The 21,792-nt window shown below is 42.6% G+C and overlaps 1 protein-coding gene across 1 annotated transcript; it reads right to left on the reverse strand.

Annotated features, from left to right (window-relative positions):
- Positions 1-1,418: 1,418 nt before the first annotated feature.
- Positions 1,419-5,905, reverse strand: SPRYD4 (SPRY domain containing 4). The gene is made up of 2 exons (XM_063293656.1): positions 5,791-5,905; positions 1,419-2,887 (listed from the first exon to the last, which is right to left on the reverse strand). The coding sequence occupies exons 1-2, from the start codon at positions 5,891-5,893 to the stop codon at positions 2,340-2,342; spliced, it is 651 nt and encodes a 216-aa protein (XP_063149726.1). The 5' UTR covers positions 5,894-5,905; the 3' UTR covers positions 1,419-2,339.
- Between the last annotated feature and the right edge of the window lie 15,887 nt (positions 5,906-21,792).

Below are 21,792 nucleotides of genomic sequence, written 5' to 3' on the forward strand. Positions count from 1 at the left end.
AACAGTCAACCATTTCTGCTACTACAGGTTACACTCCCCCTCCTACACCCACACCTCCCGGGAAGGCTGCAGGGCCTTCTGCATTATCTCATGATAATACAGTTATGCCACTGGAGGGTGTGGAGATACAACTGTTGCTTTTCAGGGGGTTGGCTTTTAAGGTGCAGTAGCTGATGACCAGATTAGAGATTTACTGCACCTATTTTGCTTCTTGTTTCCATAAAAATTGCACTATGTCAAATTTTAGTAGTGCGACTTGGTAGAATGCTGGGGGCTACAAAAAGGGGGTGCAGTCTATGCATTTCCCAGTTCTGCGTCACTTGTTAGAAACCATACAATGTATTCTGTACCTGGGAGAAAAACCTTTTCAGTATGACACTGCAGAGTTTGTTTTGGTTTAGGACTCCCACTGTGGCATTTAAAAAATGGATTACAGTGAGGTAAGGAACATGCAGCAAAAAGATACAGTTATCTCAAACAATTCTTGGCATCCTTGTTAAGAGATAATAAATTGGTAAAGATGCTAACACTTTTAAATCTAGAAGGCATGGATAATAAACCTTGCTCTAGCTTTCTAAGAAAGTCCAAGGAAATCAACTTAAGATGGCTAAGTAACAAGCAATAGAGAGTCTTTGAGTCTCCAATCTCTTCAACATGTGAAATGCTGAAGGTGTCATATGCTCAGTCACAACATGACCGCTATGATACATGCAGCCACTCACAAACATCCATTTTCAGAAAGCCAAACTCAAGAGGCTAAAAGTAATTTACAAAAGCACTAGAATGGAAAACAAAAATGGGGAAATAGCTTTCAAACATGTATCTATTCCTTTGTTCTCTCATATTCTGGGTTACTACCTCAAATTCTTTTGTTCTCACTCCATTCATTCCTCTCCTCCTCCCCTAAAAATTAAATTAATCATAGGTATGGGGAAATATACTTCCAGGTTCATAGATAACCATAGGTCCTTACTCCCAGATGTAGAAAACTATTGCTCAGTCCTAAGCATATGTATTGCCACGTAGGAAATAAGCCCACTTGAATTCCAGAGGGATAATGTGTGCAATCACAGAGGCCTTCTAGCATGGGGAAAGACATTCCATCAGCTGTTGAAATGGCACTGCCATTTTTTCTGCAACTCTTTCAGCAGCTACTCCACTGCTCCAGTAAGAACCACTCAGAGCCATTTTAGAGTGGCAAACAAATACCGGTCATAAACCAGTCACTATGGAAGAGGAAAAACTGAAACCTTGGAGGAGTACAATGGTGTGTTTCACCAGTGCTGCCAAACTGACACTTCTGCAGGGTTGGTAGGCTAGTTTGTTCATCTAGACTTTTTAATTACTGCATACATTTTTTTAATCACAAAATTTCCAAACGGTGGATATTTTCAATCAAAAGTCCAGATAAAACCAAATTTTGTTTTAAATGCATTTATTTTTACTGATTACAGTATTATCAACACAGCATACAAGACTGCTCTTGCTACATCCAGCACCCATAAAAAGAAAACACTGCTTAAATATTTGTTGACCTCAGCTAATTTTAACTATGGTGATTGTAATCAATTGTGTCAAATTCTTTATCAATCCTTTTCCATGGTTAAACATATGTATCAACAGATGTATATTGGGTTGACTCTTGTTCCTTCAACCAATCTAGGACAGGATGATCTTAGGCTTGTATTAATAAAATAATCCCTATAACATTGATTTGTGCACAGCAATGTTTATGAATTCAGGAGAGTTGGATTTCCACTGGTCATGAGATGCCATCCGCTTAGATCCAAGCTAATTTGTCCTCCCATCACACCAGTAGGAGGCAATAGTTCCTTTGTGTTAAAGATCATTGTTCTTATCAAAAAGGAAGTATCTTTCAGATATATGAAAACTTGAGCAAATGCTTCTTTTGGGAAATTGGTACATAATTAAAAGGCAGGAGGTAAGGTACCAAATGGTGCAGCTCATCATATAGATAATAACTGCCTAAAAACAGCTTGTTTTTTCAAGCAAACATAAATAAATCTTTTCCTGACAAAACCAAAGCACCAGTGCAAGATAAGTGTGCCACAGGTAAAGGATGGCAAATTTCACTCACAAAAGGCAAGGAAACGGGTCTAAGAGTGTTGGTCCATTGCTGAGTCAAATCTTACACTGTTGCAAAGTGAAATGGTATTTCAATCTGCTAGGAAGAAATACAGTATTTCCTAAAGGGAGAGCGGGTTGGGCAATGAAAACCTCTGGATTCTAATACGGCAATAGCATTTGGGGGGGGGGGGACTTGCTCTTCTAAGTAAAAAAAAAAACCAATCTCAGGTATCACCACTCTTATGTAGATTTCAACTTTGGTTGAGCTTCTCTGGTACATCCAGGCCTGAGTGGGTTAGCAGTTCACCATCCCAGAGGGCAAAGGCAGGCACCACTGGACCTTGGAACTCCGGAGACATATTGTGGATGAATGTATGTTGTTGTATATCTACCAAGCTGAATCTTTTGTGATCATAGTCCAAGAATAGGCCCACTCTTTCTGGTTGGCCAATGTTAGTGATTGGAGTGGTTTCATTAGCAAACATGGCATTCCAGCAGCGATTACCATAGGTAAAGACCCAGGAGAGGTCATCCATTCCAATGCAGACTTCCCGGGAGATGTCCACATCTGCCACCCCAATGCGGAACTGTTGTGATCGTTTCACAGTCACTTCCCAGTAATGGCAGCCCCTGGAGATGGTGGTGTCACCCAAAACTACAGCCCAGTCTCTGAAGCGTTCAGGGTTTTGAGGAACTCTGGTGGGGTCAATCCCCAACATGCGATAGAGGACACCAGTGTCCTTTTTGAACAAATCCAAGCTGCTGTGGGCTGTTTTCTCATCTAATTTGAAACTGATCTCTGCAATAAGAAAAATATGTATAAGGACCAAACTTTTGCCATACCTTTATATGCAACTCCTTCGTTGCTTCTTAAGAATTGTCCGGATGACTAGATAAACAATTTACCAACTCCTGCTGACAGTGGCACATTTCTACTGATCATTTAATAGTATTTTAGCTAACCAGTCTTCCCAATCTGGTATCCTCCAGATGTTTTGAGAACTCAGGCCAAGAGTCCTAGGAGTTGCAATTCAAAGTATCTGGAAGGTATGAGACCAGGAAAGCTATAATAGATGATGATTACTTTTAGTAAATGCATCTCTTTCATCCAATTAAATATATTTAGTTAAGTTAAACTTGCATCAATTTGCATACAGTTATAATTCAAAAATATTTTTCCTTAAAATTATGCATCTACACTTTATAGCTAGGATTATTTCAGAAAAGGCTTGCTATAATATATACGTGCATAATCCACATTTTAAAAGATGTCATAGTTAAAATTATTCCAAATACATTTAAAAATGGCATTCAACTAAATGGCAATACATTTACAAAACAGCAAGCTTTATCAGGAGCCTATGTCTTCTGTAGGATTGATTCCCACAAGTGCTGCAATTGTTAATATGCTAATTTGGAGGGAAGACAGTATTTTGGAGGGGAATGCCCATCTGTGCCATATTGAAAAGCATTCATAAACAAACAAACTTGTATGCTAATCGAAGTGAATATTTGTAGCTCAGGGTTGAACTGTGGAGTCCTTGGTGCTCTCTGAGCCTTGTTGTTTTCTGCAGACGTTTCATTGCCAGACTAGGCAACATCTTCAGTGCCAAGAGGGAGAGGGCCTTGCTCTCAGTTTATATACTGTGGCTTGCCCTGCTAGTGTTGGTGGGGGTGTTGTTCTCTCCTTGGGAGTTCTTTGATTGGGCTGTTGTTTGCTGCTTGGCTGATTGCCTGAGTCAATAGTTCCTTGATTAGGGTGTATTGTGCTGTCTGATGGTTCATCTGGTATCAATCCAAGTGCTGATTTTTGCATATCTGGGTGTTGATTGCTGGCAAGGGAGTGTACTGGTCTTTTGGCTTTTCAAGGAACTCCCAAGGAGAGAACAACACCCCCACCAACACAAGCAGGGCAAGCCACTGTATATAACCTGAGAGCAAGGCCCACTCCCTCTTCGCACTGAAGATGTTGCCTAGTCTGGCAATGAAACGTCTGCAAGGAAACAACAACGCTCAGAGAGCACCAAGGACTCCACAAACTTGTATGCTGCCTGACTCTTAACAATTCTGGGAGGCTCACAACAATCCAACAAATGGAATGGATAGCAGAGAAGCGTAACCTATGAAAATGCAACACTACTGAGAAGCAATGGCAGGACATTATATGATAACAAACATTTAATATTTTAAAAGATTTATGGTTACATCTCACTGGAATTTCACTTTCACATCTGTCACTAAATAAAGCATTTTATTTAATAAATCAATTTATATGGCCGCCCATGTTACAGATGCAATTCTGGGTGGTTCACAACGCATTACAAACAATAAAAGAAAACAATATCAACAGAACATTAAAAAACTACAGTACAGTAGCTGCCGAGAATAACCCCAAAACATTCAGCAAGGCTAGGACAACTCATGGACCATCTAACATTCTGACCCCCAAGACCTGGAGCACATCCAGTTCTTCAATGCTTTATGAAGACCTGGTAAGATCAGGGCCAATCTAATATTGGGGGTGGGCATTACAGTGTTCCAGAGGGCCAAAGCAGTAATTTATTTGTAATCATTACTTTACCATGTCAGCACACAGTTTATAAAGGTGGAAGATTTTTCATTATGGACAAGTACCCAGACACTGGCAGAATAATAGTGTATAATGCTGTGAGTGGCCACCTGCTTCCAAGGCAATTTTTGAAGGCCATCTACTGCATGCTAATTGGGAAAGAGATGTGCCGACCGTTACTGATTCTAATCTTCCTAGACAAAAATGCTACTCAAAGCCTTGAGCAAGTTTACAAAAAAAACAGTGGAGCAAAAATATAAACAAATGAACCACTGGTTAAACAGCAAAACCAGAGAAAAATTAAATTGCCTCTCAAATAAGTTTCTGATGCATCTGACTATGTAACGAATTATGTGAGAATAATTGTATATTGGGTATCTGTATATTGTATATAAACAATATATACCATTGTATATCTACAAATGTATAAGCTGTCAGCACACAGAAGAGTTTAGCATTAGAAAGTTTTTAAAAACATATTTAAGTATCTCCCCCCCTTATTGCATAAATTTAGTTAAAATGCTTTAATATTCATACAGCCTCTCTAAGCAAGCTTACTTGAGAACAATCTCAATGAAACTTAAAACGCTTATGAGCAGGTTCAATTCACACTCCGGATTTCCACATTCACTTGAAAAATACCCATTTTCTCCATGCTAGAAAATGCTGCGCTCTTTCCCCTTTCTGCCTGTTTAATCCTGGAGCTCTGCCAATAATCCCGCTACTAAAAGAAGTAAACTGATATTCACCTCAACGAAAAATACTGTCGGATCAGATCCTTTAATCTCCAAGAGGTATTAGGCTTATAACAGAACGGATCCCGCTAACAGAAAAACGTCCATGCATCCTCATCTTAAATCCTGCATGTAACTTTAACAGCAGCGTGACTGGAAAATTCAACAGAAAACGGCTTTTCCTTTTATGGAGACTGAAGAGATTTTTACTACTGAATCTCTACTGGTCCCGCACCTGTGAAAGGCACAGCGGCACCTTAAACAAGTAAGTCGGAGTGCCAGACAGGTGGCCACAGTCTTGCAGGAATGAAAGAAAACCCTGGGAGCGTTGGCTGCCGCAGTAACCGATCACCGGGACGAGCTAGCTTCTATTTTAATGCAAAAGACAAAAGTTTCTACCTCTCCGGAACACCTGGCCCATCAGGCGGTATCCAACGCTGCACAAGCCCCAGCCCTGACCTCTCACGCCTCTCAGGATGGGCGCCGCCATCTTGGAATTCATAGGTCACGTGAAACTGACGGTCTGAAGATAAATATGGGAGCCATCTTGGAGGAGGGCGTATCTGACTCAACCTATAGATGAGGACCGCCATCTTGAAATTCAAAGGATCGGATTGCTGATACCGAACGCGGTTTAGGGGCCGCCATCTTGTTTTAGGGCGCGGCACCTTCAGAAGATGTCCCTGCGGAGCCATTTTAATGTGGAATAAAGCTTCTTTTCACATTAACTACCTGGCATCACGTGGGTACATTGACTTAACTGCCTGATTAATGGCTTGTAAAAGTAGCCCAATTTCCCGCGAGAGGGAGGAGGACGAAAAAAAGAGCTTAAATGCACCTTAAGACTACAGTGTGTTAAAAATGCAAACTTTGGAGTTTTGTGACATTTTCATTAGGTAAAATGATTAAAAATCTAAACAGGCAGGAAAGAAGGAGGAACATGCTTCTATGGTTTGACATATCAGAAAAAACTTTTACTATTCTTGAAAATCCAGCAGTTTTATAACCATAATATGATAAGAAAAGTAAAAAACTCAACTGTCTAAATGGGCTCAAGTTTTTAAAAATGCTGAATAAAGAATGATTAAGCTTGGGAATCAAGGTCTCATAATCAAAAAAATACGTTGTCCAATATCTCAATTTCCCTCTTGTAAGTCCTTTTAGGAATTAACAACAAATTGCCTGGAGAAGGGAGGATTGCTTTTTCTTTTTCTAAAGTAGAAGTTACTGGGTCAGTTTTTCAGTCAGATTATGATAATGCAAGTTTGGGGATACTTTAAAATACTGTACTGTCATGTAGAAGTACAAGAGGGGTTGAATTATATATAAAAGATCCAGGGGGTACTGGTGGACCACTAGCCAACATGAAGAAGCAGAGTCAAAGTCTTCAGCTGCATTATAAAAAATATTGGATCCCCAGAAGTAATCATCTGTTTGCAAAGTATGCTGGTTAGACCACCCTTGGAGTATTGAATATCCGTTAAAAGGGAATGGAGAAACTGGAGTGGATTCCTGGAGAGCTACCAGGGTGGTACAGGCTCTGGAAATTAAATCTTACAAGCAGTGAATATGTTTAGCTTGCACAAGATAGGCCTAATGGGAGATATTACTCTAAAGGCTGTCACGTGCAAGAGAGAGGCAGGCCTGTTCTCTGTTAAAATCAAAAGCAGGACAAGGAGCAATACATTGAAATTAAAAGAAAGAACACTCAGGCCAAATATTAGGAGGAATTTCCTGGTTAAGCAATGGAACCATCTACACAGAATAGGGATCAACTCCCCTTGCTGTGGGTTTTTAAATGCAACAGGATGGCATTTGTCAAGGATCATCTAGTAGATTCCTGCATAGAGTAGAAGGTTGGACCACATGACCTATAAAGTCCAACCCAACTCATATATTCTAGATTGTGTATCAGAGCAATTGTGTTATGAGAATCTTTGTAAGCCTTTCTCCTGTGCTGTTTTTCCAATATGAATTCCTCTCCCAAGATGCTCATTATCTGTGGGGGAAAAAGCTATGCTTCTTCAATGAAGAAATCTAAAGAAAGGAATGGTGACTTTTGGCAGCCATACGCAAATCTTCCTGGATTTCAAGGATTGGATTGTACTAGAACTGTTTGACTGGTTTCTTGCTGAATCAACAACTACAAATGTATAGTTTGCTCTTGCCTTGGTTAGCAGAACTAGTGTTAAATTAATTCAACAGCAATTCATTCCTTTTTCCCATGGGCTGCATGAAATACAGTATTGTGTATGAAGAATAATTAATCCTGTCATTCTGGAAAGAAATAATTTGGTAAAGCAGCAGCTCCTTCTGGATGGATCTTTTAATATTCATTGTACATGCTTCATTATGGTAATTTGACAAGGCACTGGAGATGTGTAACAGAATACTCCAGCCAACACTGGGGCAATATAAAGCCTGTCTTCATTACTGATATATTGGCACAGCAATGGCTGGAGAATGCTATAGGATGCAATAAATCATTAGTGTGGAAATGGCAAACATTGTTAGTCCATATTTTTGCCCTTAACCAAGACAATCCATTTAAGCACAACAGCCCAAACAGAAGCTCTACATACAAACTGTAGTACGGTACTATAGCTCTGAGGTTCATGAATCATCCTCCTCCTCCCCTTGCCAACTCCTCTAAACATCTAAGTGGTGAAGATATGCACAGGTGTTTTATACATTAGTGCATGCGTTCTCAATTAGAGGATTCTGGGTTTTACTGTTACATGTACAGTGTAATATGGGTGTGTGTATTACATGTACACTGTAATATGGGATAGTATAAAAGTACAATACTGAATAGAAAATAGGAAGATCCTTGCTGTCTATAAATTAATCTGCTTCAGCTGATTTTGAGCATGCAGTTCTTGTAGCACTTGTGACACTTCTCCATTTGAGACTTGTGCACAATCTGAGGGTCATCTTGGACTTGCACTCCATCTCAAAGAGCAGGTAGCAGCTGTAGCCAAGAAGGCCTCCACACTGGTTCATCCAGTGCACAGTTGTGTCTGTTCCTGGATTGGGAGGCCCTTCAGACAGTTACTCATGCTCTAGTCACCTCACAAATGCACTATTGCAATGTGGTCTGCATGGGGCTGCCCTTGAAGAGCATTCTGAGGCTACAGCTGGTCCAGAATATGGTGGTACAGGGAGTAAGGGGCATGCCTTGGTACAGCCATGTGACAGCACAGCTCTATGAGATGCACTGATCACCAATCAGCTTCTGGGTGCAATTCAAGGTACTGGTTACCAACTATTAAGCCCTTCCTGGCATAGGGCCTGGTATTTGAAGGACCACCCATCTCCAATAGTTTCTGCCTTTCTGATAAGGTTGGGCAGAGCGGGTGTTCTTCATATCCCTTTAATTAAACAATGTCATCTATTGGGACCTAGGAAGTATGCCTTCTCTGTCGCAGTACCTGCCCTCTGGAACAGCGTCTCCCTTGAGATCTGTATGATGTTCAGAAGGTCATTGAAAACCTGGCCATTCTCCTAAGCCTTGGGGTAGGATGGCTGCTCAGTTCCTGCAGGATCTTTTGTTTGTTATGCATGGTTTGCCTTCTGGGGGTATATGATCTGTATTCTTGCTTTTATTGTTTCTTGCTTTACAAATGTAAGCCACCCAAAGTAGTTTGGTAGTGGGATGGCCTCTAAATCATATAAATAAAATGAATACGTTTGCAATAAAACACGTGGTAATTGTGTCTGCAAACAACTTAAAATATTAAACTGCAGAAAGATCACACTGACAATAAAGGTACCTATTATCAAAGCCATATTTTTTCCTTTTACTTTGTAGTTATGAAAACTGGATCATCAGAAAGGTTGAACAAAGAAAATAGATACTGTACTGTGCCTTGGAATTATGGTGCTGGAGAACACTGGTATGGAGAGGACTAGTGAAGGGTATGCGGGTAAACTAGATTTAGCTAGATTTTTTTTTCTTGTGTTATGCTTTGTATACCAATTCTTTGGCATACTACCTTTTATTCTTTTACTGCATCCTGCACAATATTGATTCTCCTGAAAGGGTATACAGTAGTAGTATATATAAATGATCGGTGATGGGGGTCATTTCTCATGAGTATCAGAACTCACCTTTGTCAGGAAGATGCCAGCTTTTGAGATTTATCAGTGTGTTTTTGGTGGTACGAAAATACCATTTTACAGATTTAATGTTGAAAATATCACTCTAGGTTCCCACAACCCTTTGGCAACCTCATTTCTTGCCTCTATTTTCCTAAGGGTGGTTTCAAAATTGCTCCCTTCGTCTTCCTTGTGGCTCTCTGAGTCTCCACTAAACCCTAATTCAATGCAACAAAGGCACATGACTGCTGTAGGGTGTGGGTGGATGGCTTTGGTTGCTACCTTTTCACTGGCAGGATTGTTCTGGCTCTTTGTAGTAAGTCAGCAAAGGCCCCAGAAAGGGGACAAACAGAGGTGGGAGGGAACCTAGGTCAGCCAGAGGTCAGCATCAGGCCTTGCTTTTGCTGAGTCAGATGCTGACATGACAGCAAGCACGTGGCAGGCAAAGGCTGGAGGTAATCTCTCAGGTTCCTGTAGCTGTGGAGGTAAATGCTTCCACTGCTGCCTAATCCAAGCTGACCTCAGGCACAGGTTTCTTCTGGGGACCGGCCCAACAGTGCAGTCCTTCTAACACTTTGGATCACTGGTGCACATTCCCCTCCTCCTTCAGTTAAGACAGAAGCACCCACACCAGGGAGCAGGATGTCTAAGGATGTCAGCCTAACAAGGTAGACCAGACTCAGAAACCAATGCCATGTAGGTCAGGACTACTTTTATTGTACTGAAACTGCATTTTGCAACTCTGAGTGTGCTTCTTCCTCCCTCACTTTATCTTTGGGTGAACTAGGGAGGGGCTTGCCTGAGACGTTTTCTCAAGTCGTTTTCTTGGCGCGGCCTCAAGCCCCTCTTATCTCACCATTGCCTTGGCAGCAACTCTTCCTCCTGTTCTTTAAGGCCATTCCCTCTTCCCTCTACATTGGGGAACAGGGGAGGCTTTTAAAAAAGTGAAGACGGCCCTGTCCTTTTTTAACACATGCATGTAAAAGGGGCAGAGCTTTGATTGCATGGCTGTGGCTGCTGCATTTTGACTCTTTCCCCATCTTACAGCACCCCTGCTAGAAAAAAAATGATTTTCCTGTATGCCAAAAGTAAGAACTATTCATATTCCAGAGGAGCCTCTCCTGTTATTCAAAGCATTGATTCCTACAGAGGTGGCTGCTCCGGAAGAAGGGGTTTCTGGTCTCTGTATCACGGATTATTTATTAAAAGGTTCCAGTCACTTAAATCAATACAGGCTGGAAACTAGCAGGGAAGAAGAGTGGTGCCTGCAGTTATAGTTAGTAGTTTCTGCCTGCATAAAACTGCAGGCTAATTGGAGTTTTTAATTATTCCAATTAATTTCTTACGGCACACAAGTTCTCATATCACATTAGTGCATATGTTCTAACATGCTATCGTAGAATTATTGGGATAATTCTGCATTCAGTTCCCATCTGTTGGAGAGTTTGGAATGGCACTTTATAGATGGGTCTGCCTGGAAAAAACTTTAACATTCAGGCACTTGTAGTGTCTTCCTAACAAAAGCAATCATTCACCTGCTCCATAAATGCTGTTAGAGCACTCACCCTTCTTGTCACCTCTATTCAACAGTGTCATCTAATGGGACCTAGGAAGTGTACCTTCTCTGTCATGGCACCTGCCCTCTGGAATAACATCTTCTGAAAGGTTTGGATTGCCCCAACCTGCAAATCTTCAGATAATCTTTAAAAACTTGGTTTTTCCCTCAAGTTCTGGATAGACTGCAGTTGTGCCCGTTTGATGTGTAGTTTGCCTTAGTTATTTTGCTTAGCTCTGTTTCATGTTATTGTCTTTGCTTTTTATGTATTGTATTGGTTTTAATTGTTTGTTGCCCAGCATTCATGCTCACTTGGGTGCCCTTTATAAATCAGATAGGTAGGTACATAGGTAGGCGATAGATAGATTGATAGATTGATAGATAGATCCAAAGAGGAAAAAGAATCAAACTCTTGCCTAATTGAGAGTTATGGAGAGTTTGGAAGCTTGCACAGTATTTTGTGATATTTTGTTTAGTCCTTAAATTACCTAGCTATGGGTTTTTGCAAATTATTTCACTAAAAAAAATAATAATGTTGCATTTTCCTGTACCATACGTGGCCCAGCTAGCTGGTAGCACTTACGATAGCTGACCTTGTAAAGCTAAGCAGGCTTGGACTTCTTTAATACTGGGATGGGAGACAACCAAGAAAATCTAGCACTGTAGGGTAGAAGGCAGCAAAGTCATAACAGTACTCTTGAAGAGACTGGAGAATCAATCCAAGATGTGTGTAATCTCCAAACTATTGAACCAAACACTCAGATTATGCCTTTATCCAATGCCTACAACTAATGACAACCTGTCTGATTGCTAGAATCAGCTAGAACATTCAGTCTATTAGGAGTCAGCAATGGTATCTGGTATCAGCAATGGTATCTGGTATCTATATTTGGATGAGCAGTGAAAGAAGTTGACATTTCCACTTCTTTTGGATGATACGGATGACCATGTCTTCTAATGGGCATTTCTCCTGCCCCTGAACTATTTCAGAAGAACTTTAACCAGATGCTTGAAAGCTTGCCTGGTCTGAAAATAATTGCAGATGGCATCCTGCATTTTGGAAAAGGGGCAAATTATTTAGATGCAGAAAAGGATTCACAACTGCAAACAACAGTCTTCTTTGTGGTCAAAGACCAATAACGTATCTATCAACAACAACATATATCATAAGTGGAAGGATTACAACCAGACTCCAGGCACAATTTTTTTAAAAAAAAATTTCCACTAGATTTGTGGACAGAGAAATTGGGCAAGCGCGCTCCTGAAATTTTCTAGGAGAAAGAAAAATTATCCAACACATTCTCAAGGACAAAGCTGTCCCTTAATGAGGAGAGGAGTACACTACTGTAACAGTAACTAATGCTTGTAAGACTACAGGCCATGGGAGAGATGATGGTGCTGTGAAAGGCACAAAAATCGTTTGCTATTTGATAGTTTAATAATAGAGGAACACCACACGCCATCCATGAAAATCTTACCCCAAATTTTATTTCCCTTGAAATTATTTCTAAAGCAAATTATCTTCCATGGTAAATGGTAAAAACAACAACAGGAGAATTTATCTGCCCAGCACCAGATCTAAATGTGGGAGCATAAGGGATGGCTAGAATGGGTTCTTTATAACAGATAAATGACCTTGTTGTCTGCAAATTGCAATGTATTTATTTATTTACAGGTTTTATAAGCCACCCAAATGCTGAAGGACTCTGGGCAGCATGCAACTGCAAAAACCTAGGGCTATTTAATTACTATTAAATATGATTTGCATGATCATTGTTCCAATGCCTATTATATTGCTGCTATGAACTGCTTAGCCTCTTGATTATTAAAGCAGTGCAAAAACATCTGTGATAAATAAATGCATGAATTAATAGTACAATTTGCAGCAATTCAGAATATGCTGCCAATATGACTGGAGTATTGTACTGTCCTTTATGGAATGATTAACTTCTTGCCAAATTTCTGTTTCCATTTGGCAATCAAAGCAGAGCTACTACTGTATACCAGCTGACAAAACAGACTATACAGTGGGAATGTTCAGACCTACAGCAGAGGCTGTAGATGTCTAATGTCCCTGTCCTAAAATACTACCTACAGTATGATGCATTTCAAAAGGGATTGGATGCTGTTCTTTATCAGAAGCAACACAGTGAACAGGCAAACAGAGGCCTGTTAGCAATAAAGCAAGGGTATGCACAAATGGAAAAAAACTGTTGGTTGTATTGTTTGGAATAGTGCATTTTCACCAGTATACTTATGGATACTAGTAATAGTGCTTTCAGATCACAAGCCACTAGAGATAATTATGACAGCTGTCCCCCCTTTGCACACTGAAATGGGCGCAGCATATGTTAACACACTTACAGAAATAAGCTGAGAACTGATACTGCCGAGGAGAAGCCCTTATGTTGGTAGATGCACTGAATTGTACCTTCCTACTTAACGTTGGAAAAGCTGTTCAAGAAGATTAGGACACTGATTCAATCAACATGGTACCATACTCCAAACGAAAACAAAAGCTACAGGAAATTAAAGAGGCTGAAGAACAGGATGCATAACTTCAGGTGGTTGAAAAAGTAATTTTGGAAGGCTAGCCTGCAAATAAAAGTCAAATGCCCATAGGAACAAAAATATATTTTCAGTTTAAGGAAGAATTCAGTATAAAAATAATGATTATTTATTTATTTATTTATTTTCTATCCCGCCTTTAATATTTTTATAAATAACTCAAGGCGGGGAACATACGGAATACTCCTTCCTCCTCCTCTTTTCCCCACAGCAGCAACCCTGAGAGGTGAGTTGGGCTGAGAGAGAGTGACTGGCCCAAGGTCACCCAGCCAGCTTTCATGCCTCAGGCAGGACTAGAACTCATAGTCTCCTGGGTTCTAGCCTGTTGCCTTAACCACTAGACCAGTGATGATAATATAAAATGATCTTACATTCTGTGGACAGATGCATAATTCCAGCTTCACTATACAATAGAGCTATAGAAAAAAATATTTGTCACACATGGGAATTGAAGCTGCTTGTTATGAGTTCAAGAGTGTGTCCATTGGCCTGGGATATGGACCTGGGGAAAGGCATGCATGAAAAGGCATGAGGCTTGCCATTCATGTGACAACCATCAACAAAAGGAGACCTTAAAACCACATTAACATTGCATTAGCCCATTGGAGAAGAGTTACTTACTTTTAAAAGAAAGCAGTACAGTATCTTACTATTATTGATTATTAGTCCCACTTCTGAGAAACTGATCATCTGAAGGATACGGGAACCAAACAAATGATCTGGAAACCAAAGGAATACTTTTCCGGACAGGAATCAGAAAGAGTCTGGTAGCATCTTTGAAGACTAACCAATTTTTTAAGGCATAAGTTTTAATGAGCTGCAGCTCACTTCATCAGATGCATAGAAGGGTTTGGCTAACGTGAGATTAACATGCCATGAAATCTATCATCTATAGCCTGGCCCTACATTACAATCACATTTGTTCTGACCCACTAGGCAGAGATGCTCAATTAATGGAATTAAACCAGGCATTCAGGACACAACTACCCACCTAGCAGGATCAATACACAAAGCCAGATCAATTCCCCAGGAGGGCCTATTAAAGGACAGATCAGAAAAACAGAACACCATTGGTTGTCACTTACAGCTCACGCTCAAGTTGTTGTTGTTGTCGTCATCATCATCATCATCATCTAATAAACTTTCATCATTAATAATGCTGCACCCCATACTGGAAAATGACACTGCACTTTCTCATGCACTAGGTGGCAGGCCCATACTTGCATACAACAACCACACAACCCAAAGCAGACTCCCACAAGCAACAATGATACTAACATGAGAACAAGACCCCAAGCAAACCCAGATGTCTACTTTGCCCCCACATCTAGCACCATCACAGATCCCAACAAGTACACACACAAGTCTAGAGGCACCTTCACATGTTTGTCTTCCAATGTGAGACATGCCATCATCTGCTAGCAATGCCCCTCTGGCATCTACTGTATGTAGGACAAATGGGACAGACTTTGCCCAAAATATTTACTGTATGTGTTGACATCAGGACTCAAAACAAAGACAAAGTAATAGCAGAGCATTTTAAACTCCCAGGACATTCCTTTACAGACCTCAAAGAAACTGTCAGCACTACAGCATTATATGTGATACGGCTGAATTCAATGCATCAAGAGGTTTCAGGCTATCTCAGAAGGCCTGAGCAAACACATGGATTTTTAATGTATTACAGTTGTTGTAACCTATCTCCCATGGAACCTTTATCTGCATTACTACCCTGCCTTCCCCTTGCCTTTGCCCTTGCCCTCCCTCTTCTCCATACCCCATCTGTATGTATTTTAATCCATATCAATCAAGCCACTCTATGCCTTAAATAAAAAATGCTTGGTCTTAAAAGGTGCTGGCAGACTCTTTCAGATTTTGTGTTTCCCAACCTTGGCAACTTTCAACTTCAACTCGCAGAATACTTAGCAATGGCCATGCTGGCTGGGGAATTCTGTATACTGAAGGCCATTGCTCAGGAAGTTGCCAAGTTGGGGAACACTGCCCTAAACAAACATAGCTAGAATAGAAGTGATTTCCTCGAGTTCTGATGCAACTTCTGACTAAGTTACTGTTTGCAACTTCTGACTAGGTTTGAGAGAGGTTGCATCCAGTTCCAAGCTCTCTCTTGCTGCTCCAGCTGAGTCCAGCCTTGCATCCAGTTCCAAGCCTCATCTTGTCGCTCCAGCCAAGTCTTGCCTAGCCTCCATCACCAAGCCTAGCCCATCTCCATGCCATGCCCTGCAGCTGAACCTCAAGCTTCCTCCTTGCCACGTGTCCTAGCTACACCTGGTCTTGCTGCTTCGCTGAGAGGGTTGGCTGAGTTCTGCCTTGCCATGTTGCCACAAACTCTTTTTACTTCTGACCTTGCAGCCTTGCTTTGCTTTCCTCCACTGCCTGGTTGGAATTGATTGACCATACTGTCTAATCTATTCTAAGGACTCTCATGTGTTGTAAATAGTTGATTGTAAATACTTATTTGTAATTCTGCCTGGCCATCACCTAGTCTGAACAGGACACATTCCCACCCGAAGCCCCCTTACTTTCTACAGTTAGTGATGTTGTTGTGGTTGTTTCTTCATTCAGTCGCTTCTGACTCTTCGTGACTTCATGGACCAGCCCACGCCAGAGCTTCCTGTCGGTCCTCAACACCCCGAGCTCCCCCAGGGACGAATCCGTCACCTCTAGATTATCATCCATCCACCTTGCCCTTGGTCGGCCCCTCTTCCTTTTGCCTTCCACTCTCCCTAGCATCAGCATCTTCTCCAGGGTATCCTGTCTTCTCATTATGTGGCCAAAGTATTTCAGTTTTGCCTTTAATGTCATTCCCTCAAGTGAGCAGTCTGGCTTTATTTCCTGGAGTATGGACTGGTTTGATCTTCTTGCAGTCCAAGGCACTCTCAGAATTTTCCTCCAACACCACAGTTCAAAAGCATCGATCTTCCTTCTCTCAGCCTTCCTTATGGTCCAGCTCTCGCAGCCATATGTTACTACTGCGAATACCCTTGCTTTGACTACGCGGACTTTTGTTGTCAGCATGATGTCTCTGCTCTTAACTATTTTATTGAGATTTGTCATTGCTCTTCTTCCAAGGATTAAGCGTCTTCTGATTTCCTGACTGCAGTCAGCATCTGCAGAAATCTTCGCACCTAGAAATACAAAGTCTTTCACTGCTTCTACATTTTCTCCCTCTATTTGCCAGTTACCAATCAAGCTGGTTGCCATAATCTTGGTTTTTTTGAGGTTTAGCTGCAAGCCAGCTTTTGCACTTTCTTCTTTCACCTTCATCATAAGGCTCCTCAGTTCGTCTTCGCTTTCAGCCATCAAAGTGGTATCATCTGCATATCTGAGATTGTTAATGTTTCTTCCAGCGATTTTAACTCCAGCCTTGGATTCCTCAAGCCCAGCTTGTCGCATGATGTGTTCTGCGTACAAGTTGAATAGGTAGGGTGAAAGTATACAGCCCTGCCGTACTACTTTCCCAATCTTAAACCAGTCCGTTGTTCCGTGGTCTGTTCTTACTGTTGCTACTTGGTCGTTATACAGATTCTTCAGGAGGCAGACAAGATGACTTGGTATCCCCATACCACTAAGAACTTGCCACAATTTGTTATGGTCCACACAGTCAAAGGCTTTAGAATAGTCAATAAAACAGAAATAGATGTTTTTCTGAAACTCCCTGGCTTTTTCCATTATCCAGCGGATATTGGCAATTTGGTCCCTAGTTCCTCTGCTTTTCTAAACCCAGCTTGTACATCTGGCAATTCTCGCTCCATGAATTGCTGGAGTCTACCTTGCAGGATCTTGAGCATTACCTTACTGGCATGTGAAATGAGTGCCACTGTTTGATAGTTTGAACATTCTTTAGTGTTTCCCTTTTTTGGTATGGGGATATAAGTTGATTTTTCTCAATCTGATGGCCATTCTTGTGTTTTCCAAATTTGCTGGCATATAGCATGCATTACCTTGACAGCATCATCTCGCAAAATTTTGAACAATTCAGCTGGGATACCGTTGTCTCCTGCTGCCTTGCTGTTAGCAATGCTTCTTAAGGCCCATTCAACCTCACTCTTCAGGATGTCTGGCTCTAGCTCACTGACCACACCGTCAAAGCTATCCCTGATATTGTTATCCTTCCTATACAGGTCTTCCGTATATTCTTGCCACCTTTTCTTGATCTCTTCTTCTTCTGTTAGGTCCTTGCCATCTTTGTTTTTGATCATACCCATTTTTGCCTGGAATTTACCTCCACTGTTTCTAATTTCCTGGAAGAGGTCTCTTGCCCTTCCTATTCTATTGTCTTCTTCCACTTCCACGCATTGCTTGTTTAAAAATAATTCATTGTCTCTTCTGGCTAACCTCTGGAATTTTGCATTTAATTGGGCATATCTCTCCCTATCACTGTTGCCTTTTGCTTTCCTTCTTTCTTGGGCTACTTCTAGTGTCTCAGCAGACAGCCATTTTGCCTTCTTGGTTTTCTCTTTCTTTCGGATGTGTTTTGTTGCCACCTCCTGAACAATATTGCGAACTTCTGTCCATAGTTCTTCCGGGACCCTATCTACTAAGTCCAGTCCCTTAAATCGATTCTTCACCTCCACGGCATATTCCTTAGGAATATTAGTGAGCTCATATGTAGCTGATCTGTGGGTCGTCCCTAATCTCTTCAGTCTGATCCTAAATTGTGCAATAAGAAGTTCATGATCTGAACTACGGTCAGCTCCAGGTCTTGTTTTTACCAACTGTATAGATGTCTGCCACTTTTGGCTGCAAAGGATGTAGTCAATCTGATTTCGGTGTTGTCCATCTGGTGAAGTCCATGTATTAAGCCGTCTCTTAGGTTGTTGGAAGAGAGTGTTTGTTATGCAGAGTGAGTTGTCTTGGCAAAATTCTATCAGCCTATGTCCTGCTTCGTTTTGTTCTCCCAGGCCATGCTTACCTGTAATTCCAGGTGTCATTTGACTGCCCACCTTAGCATTCCAGTCTCCCATGATGAAAATAACATCTCTTTTAGGTGTGTTGTCCAGTAGGTGCTGCAGATCCTCATAGAACTGCTCTACCTCAGCTTCTTCAGCATCTGTGGTTGGGGCATATATTTGGATCACTGTGATGTTAGATGGCTTGCCCTGAATTCGAATTGAGATCATTCTATCATTTTTTGGATTGTATCCAAGCACTGCTTTAGCCACTTTACTATTAATTATGAAGGCTGCTCCATTTCTTCTGTGGTCTTCTTGTCCACAGTAGTAGATCTGGTTGTCATCTGATGTGAAGTGGCCCATTCCAATTCATTTCAGTTCACTGACACCTAAAATGTCTATCTTTAATCTTGACATCTCACCAATAATCACATCCAATTTGCCCTGACTCATTGATCTTACATTGCAGGTTCCAATGGTGCGTTGATCCTTAGAACATCGGATTCACCGTTCACCACCAGCACCGTTGGCCGCTAGCCGTCCTTTCGGCTTTGAACCAGCTGCGTCATCACATCTGGGGCTAGTTGAACTCATCCTCTGTTCCTCCTCAGTAGCATTTTGACCATCTTCTGACCTGGGAGTCTCATCTTCCAATGGTATATCGACATATCTCTGGTTGTACTGATCCATTTCGTTTTCATGGCAAGAATACTGGGGTGGGTTGCCATTACCTTATTTATTTATTTGTTTATCAAATTTGTCACCGCCCATCTCCTCCAACCAGAGGGACTCTGGGCTGTTTACAATACAGAACAATAAATATACAATAAAATTCTAATAAAATCCCTCTAAAACAATTTCTCAGCTACCCCAGCTCATAAAATCCAGATGGCTGTGATCTCCTTCAGTCGTTATGTAGGAGGGGCACTTCAAGGCACTAGCCAACCCCAAATATGTCAATTCTCCTCCCTGCCCCAAGCCCGGTGGCAGAGCCAGGTCTTCAGCTTCCTCCGGAAGGCTAGGAGCAATGGGGCTAATCTCACCTCCGGGGGCAAGATGTTCCAAAGGGCTGGCACTACTGCAGAGAAGGCCCACCTTCTGGACCCCGCCAGATGGAATTCTCTTATCGACGGGGTCCGTAGCATGCCCTCTCTGCATGATCGGGTGGGACGGGCTGATGATACAGGGAAGAGGCAATCCCTCAAGTAACCCGGTCCCATGCCATGTAGGGCTTTAAAGGTGATAACCAACACCTTGAATTGGACCTGGAAGCAAACTGGTATCCAATGCAGCTCGTGTAGCAAAGGTGTTATGTGCTCCCTTCTAGGGGCGCTGAAAATAGCCCACACGGCTGCATTCTGGACCAGCTGAAGCTTCCGGATACTCTTCAAGGGTAGCCCCATGTAGAGCGCATTGCAGTAGTCTATATGAGAGATAACAAGGGCATGAGTGACTGTCTGAAGTGCTTCCCGATCCAGGAAAGGGCGTAACTGGTGCACAACACGAAGCTGTGCAAAGGCCCTTCTGGCCACGGCTGCCACCTGCTCTTTGAGCAGGAGCCATGAGTCCATGAGGACCCCCAGAACTAAAGATGACAAGGTCCTGGATATGGAGGAACCCTTAACCCACAGCCACTCCATCTTACCAGGGTTCAGCTGAAGCCTGTTGTTCCCCATCCAGACCCCTACAGCCCCAAGGCACCGAGAGAGGGCAGTCACAGCATCACTTACCTCACCCGGGATGGAGATATACAACTGAGTATCATCAGCATATTAATGATACCTCATCCCGTGGTGACGGATGATCTCACCCAGTGGTTTCATGTAGATGTTAAAAAGGAGAGGAGAGAGAACCGAACCCTGTGGCACCCCACAAAGGAGGGGTCGAGGGTCGGATCTCTCCCCCCCATCACCACCGACTGGGACTGGCCCTGGAGGAAGGAGGTGAACCAGCGCAGAACTACGCCGCCCATCCCCAACTCCCTGAGCCGACCCAAAAGGATACCATGGTCAGTGGTATCGAAAGCCACTGAGAGGTCAAGAAGAGCGAGGATGGATGCCCCCCATCCCGCTCCCGCCAGAGATCATCCATAAGTGCGACCAATGCCGTTTCTGTCCCATATCGAGGCCTGAAACCTGACTGAAAGGGGTCTAGATAATCTGTTTCCTCCAGAATCCTCTGGAGTTGTAATGCCACCACTTTCTCAACCACTTTCCCCAAAAAGGGAAGGTGGGAGACTGGACGAAAATTATCCAGTACAGTAGGGTCCAGCGATGGTTTCTTGAGGAGGGGTTGTACCAGCGCCTCCTTAAAGGCAGTTGGAAACACCCCCTCCCTCAAGGATGTATTAACCATCGCCTGGACCCAACCACGTGTCACCTCCTGAGCTGCTTTCACCAGCCAGGAGGGACATGGATCTAATTGGCAAGTGGTGGCATTTACTGTCCAGAGGATCCTGTCCACTTCCTCAGGTCCAACAGGATCAAACTGTTCCCAGATAACATGATAAGTACGATCCCTTGGTATCTCCACAAACCCTGCCTTACACTTGGAGTCTAACATGGAGCGGATCTGAGCGATTTTGTCTTGCAGATGCTCCAAAAAATCCTCTGCACAGCCCTGTAGGTCACTATACCCACCTTCCCCAAAAGGGATTGAGTGATTTTAAATAGGGCCATTGGGCAGCATTCTGCAGATGCAATAAGAGCGGAGAAGTATTGACGCTTTTATCACCACCAGGTAGGCCTTAATAGCAGCTCTAACCAGTGTTCGGTTGGATTCGGTCTGTCTTCCTCCAGTGGCGGTCTAGATGTCTCTTAATCCTCTTCAAAACCCTCAGCTCCTCCGTAAACCACGGGGAGCATCGAGTATGATGAGGCAGGAGAGGTCGGACAGGTGTGATCCTGTCCAAGGCCCCGCCACCTCCCTATTCCAGGCGGCGGCCAGGGCCTCCGCTGAACCGTGCAGCAGATCCCCGGGTATAACCCCCAGCTCCCTCTGAAACCCTACTGGGTCCATCAGTCGCCGGGGGCAGACCAATTGAATGGGTCCTGCCTCTCTGCAGAGGGGTATGGCATAAGAGAATCTCAAGGCCACCAGGGCGTGATCTGACCATGACAATGGGGATAGCTGTAGCTCTCCCCTCAGGTCACATTGCCACTGCTCCGACAAGAAAACTAAATCCAGGGTAAGGCCACTGTCTCGAGGTGGGTCCCGAATAATCTGAGTCAGGCCCATGGCTGCCATGGTAGCCATGAACTCCCGAGC

This window comes from Candoia aspera, chromosome 2 (assembly GCF_035149785.1).
Source record: "Candoia aspera isolate rCanAsp1 chromosome 2, rCanAsp1.hap2, whole genome shotgun sequence".
Classification (NCBI taxonomy): Eukaryota; Metazoa; Chordata; class Lepidosauria; order Squamata; family Boidae; genus Candoia; species Candoia aspera.

What these genes read in the sequence shown, in the direction of transcription:
- SPRYD4 (XM_063293656.1), bottom strand. Translation starts at nt 5,893, where the DNA reads ATGAATTCCAAGATGGCGGCGCCCATCCTGAGAGGCGTGAGAGGTCAG. An exon ending in GGGCCAGGTGTTCCGGAGAG is followed by an intron (nt 2,888 to 5,790) that starts GTAGAAACTTTT and finishes TTCTTATTGCAG; the next exon opens with AGATCAGTTTCAAATTAGAT.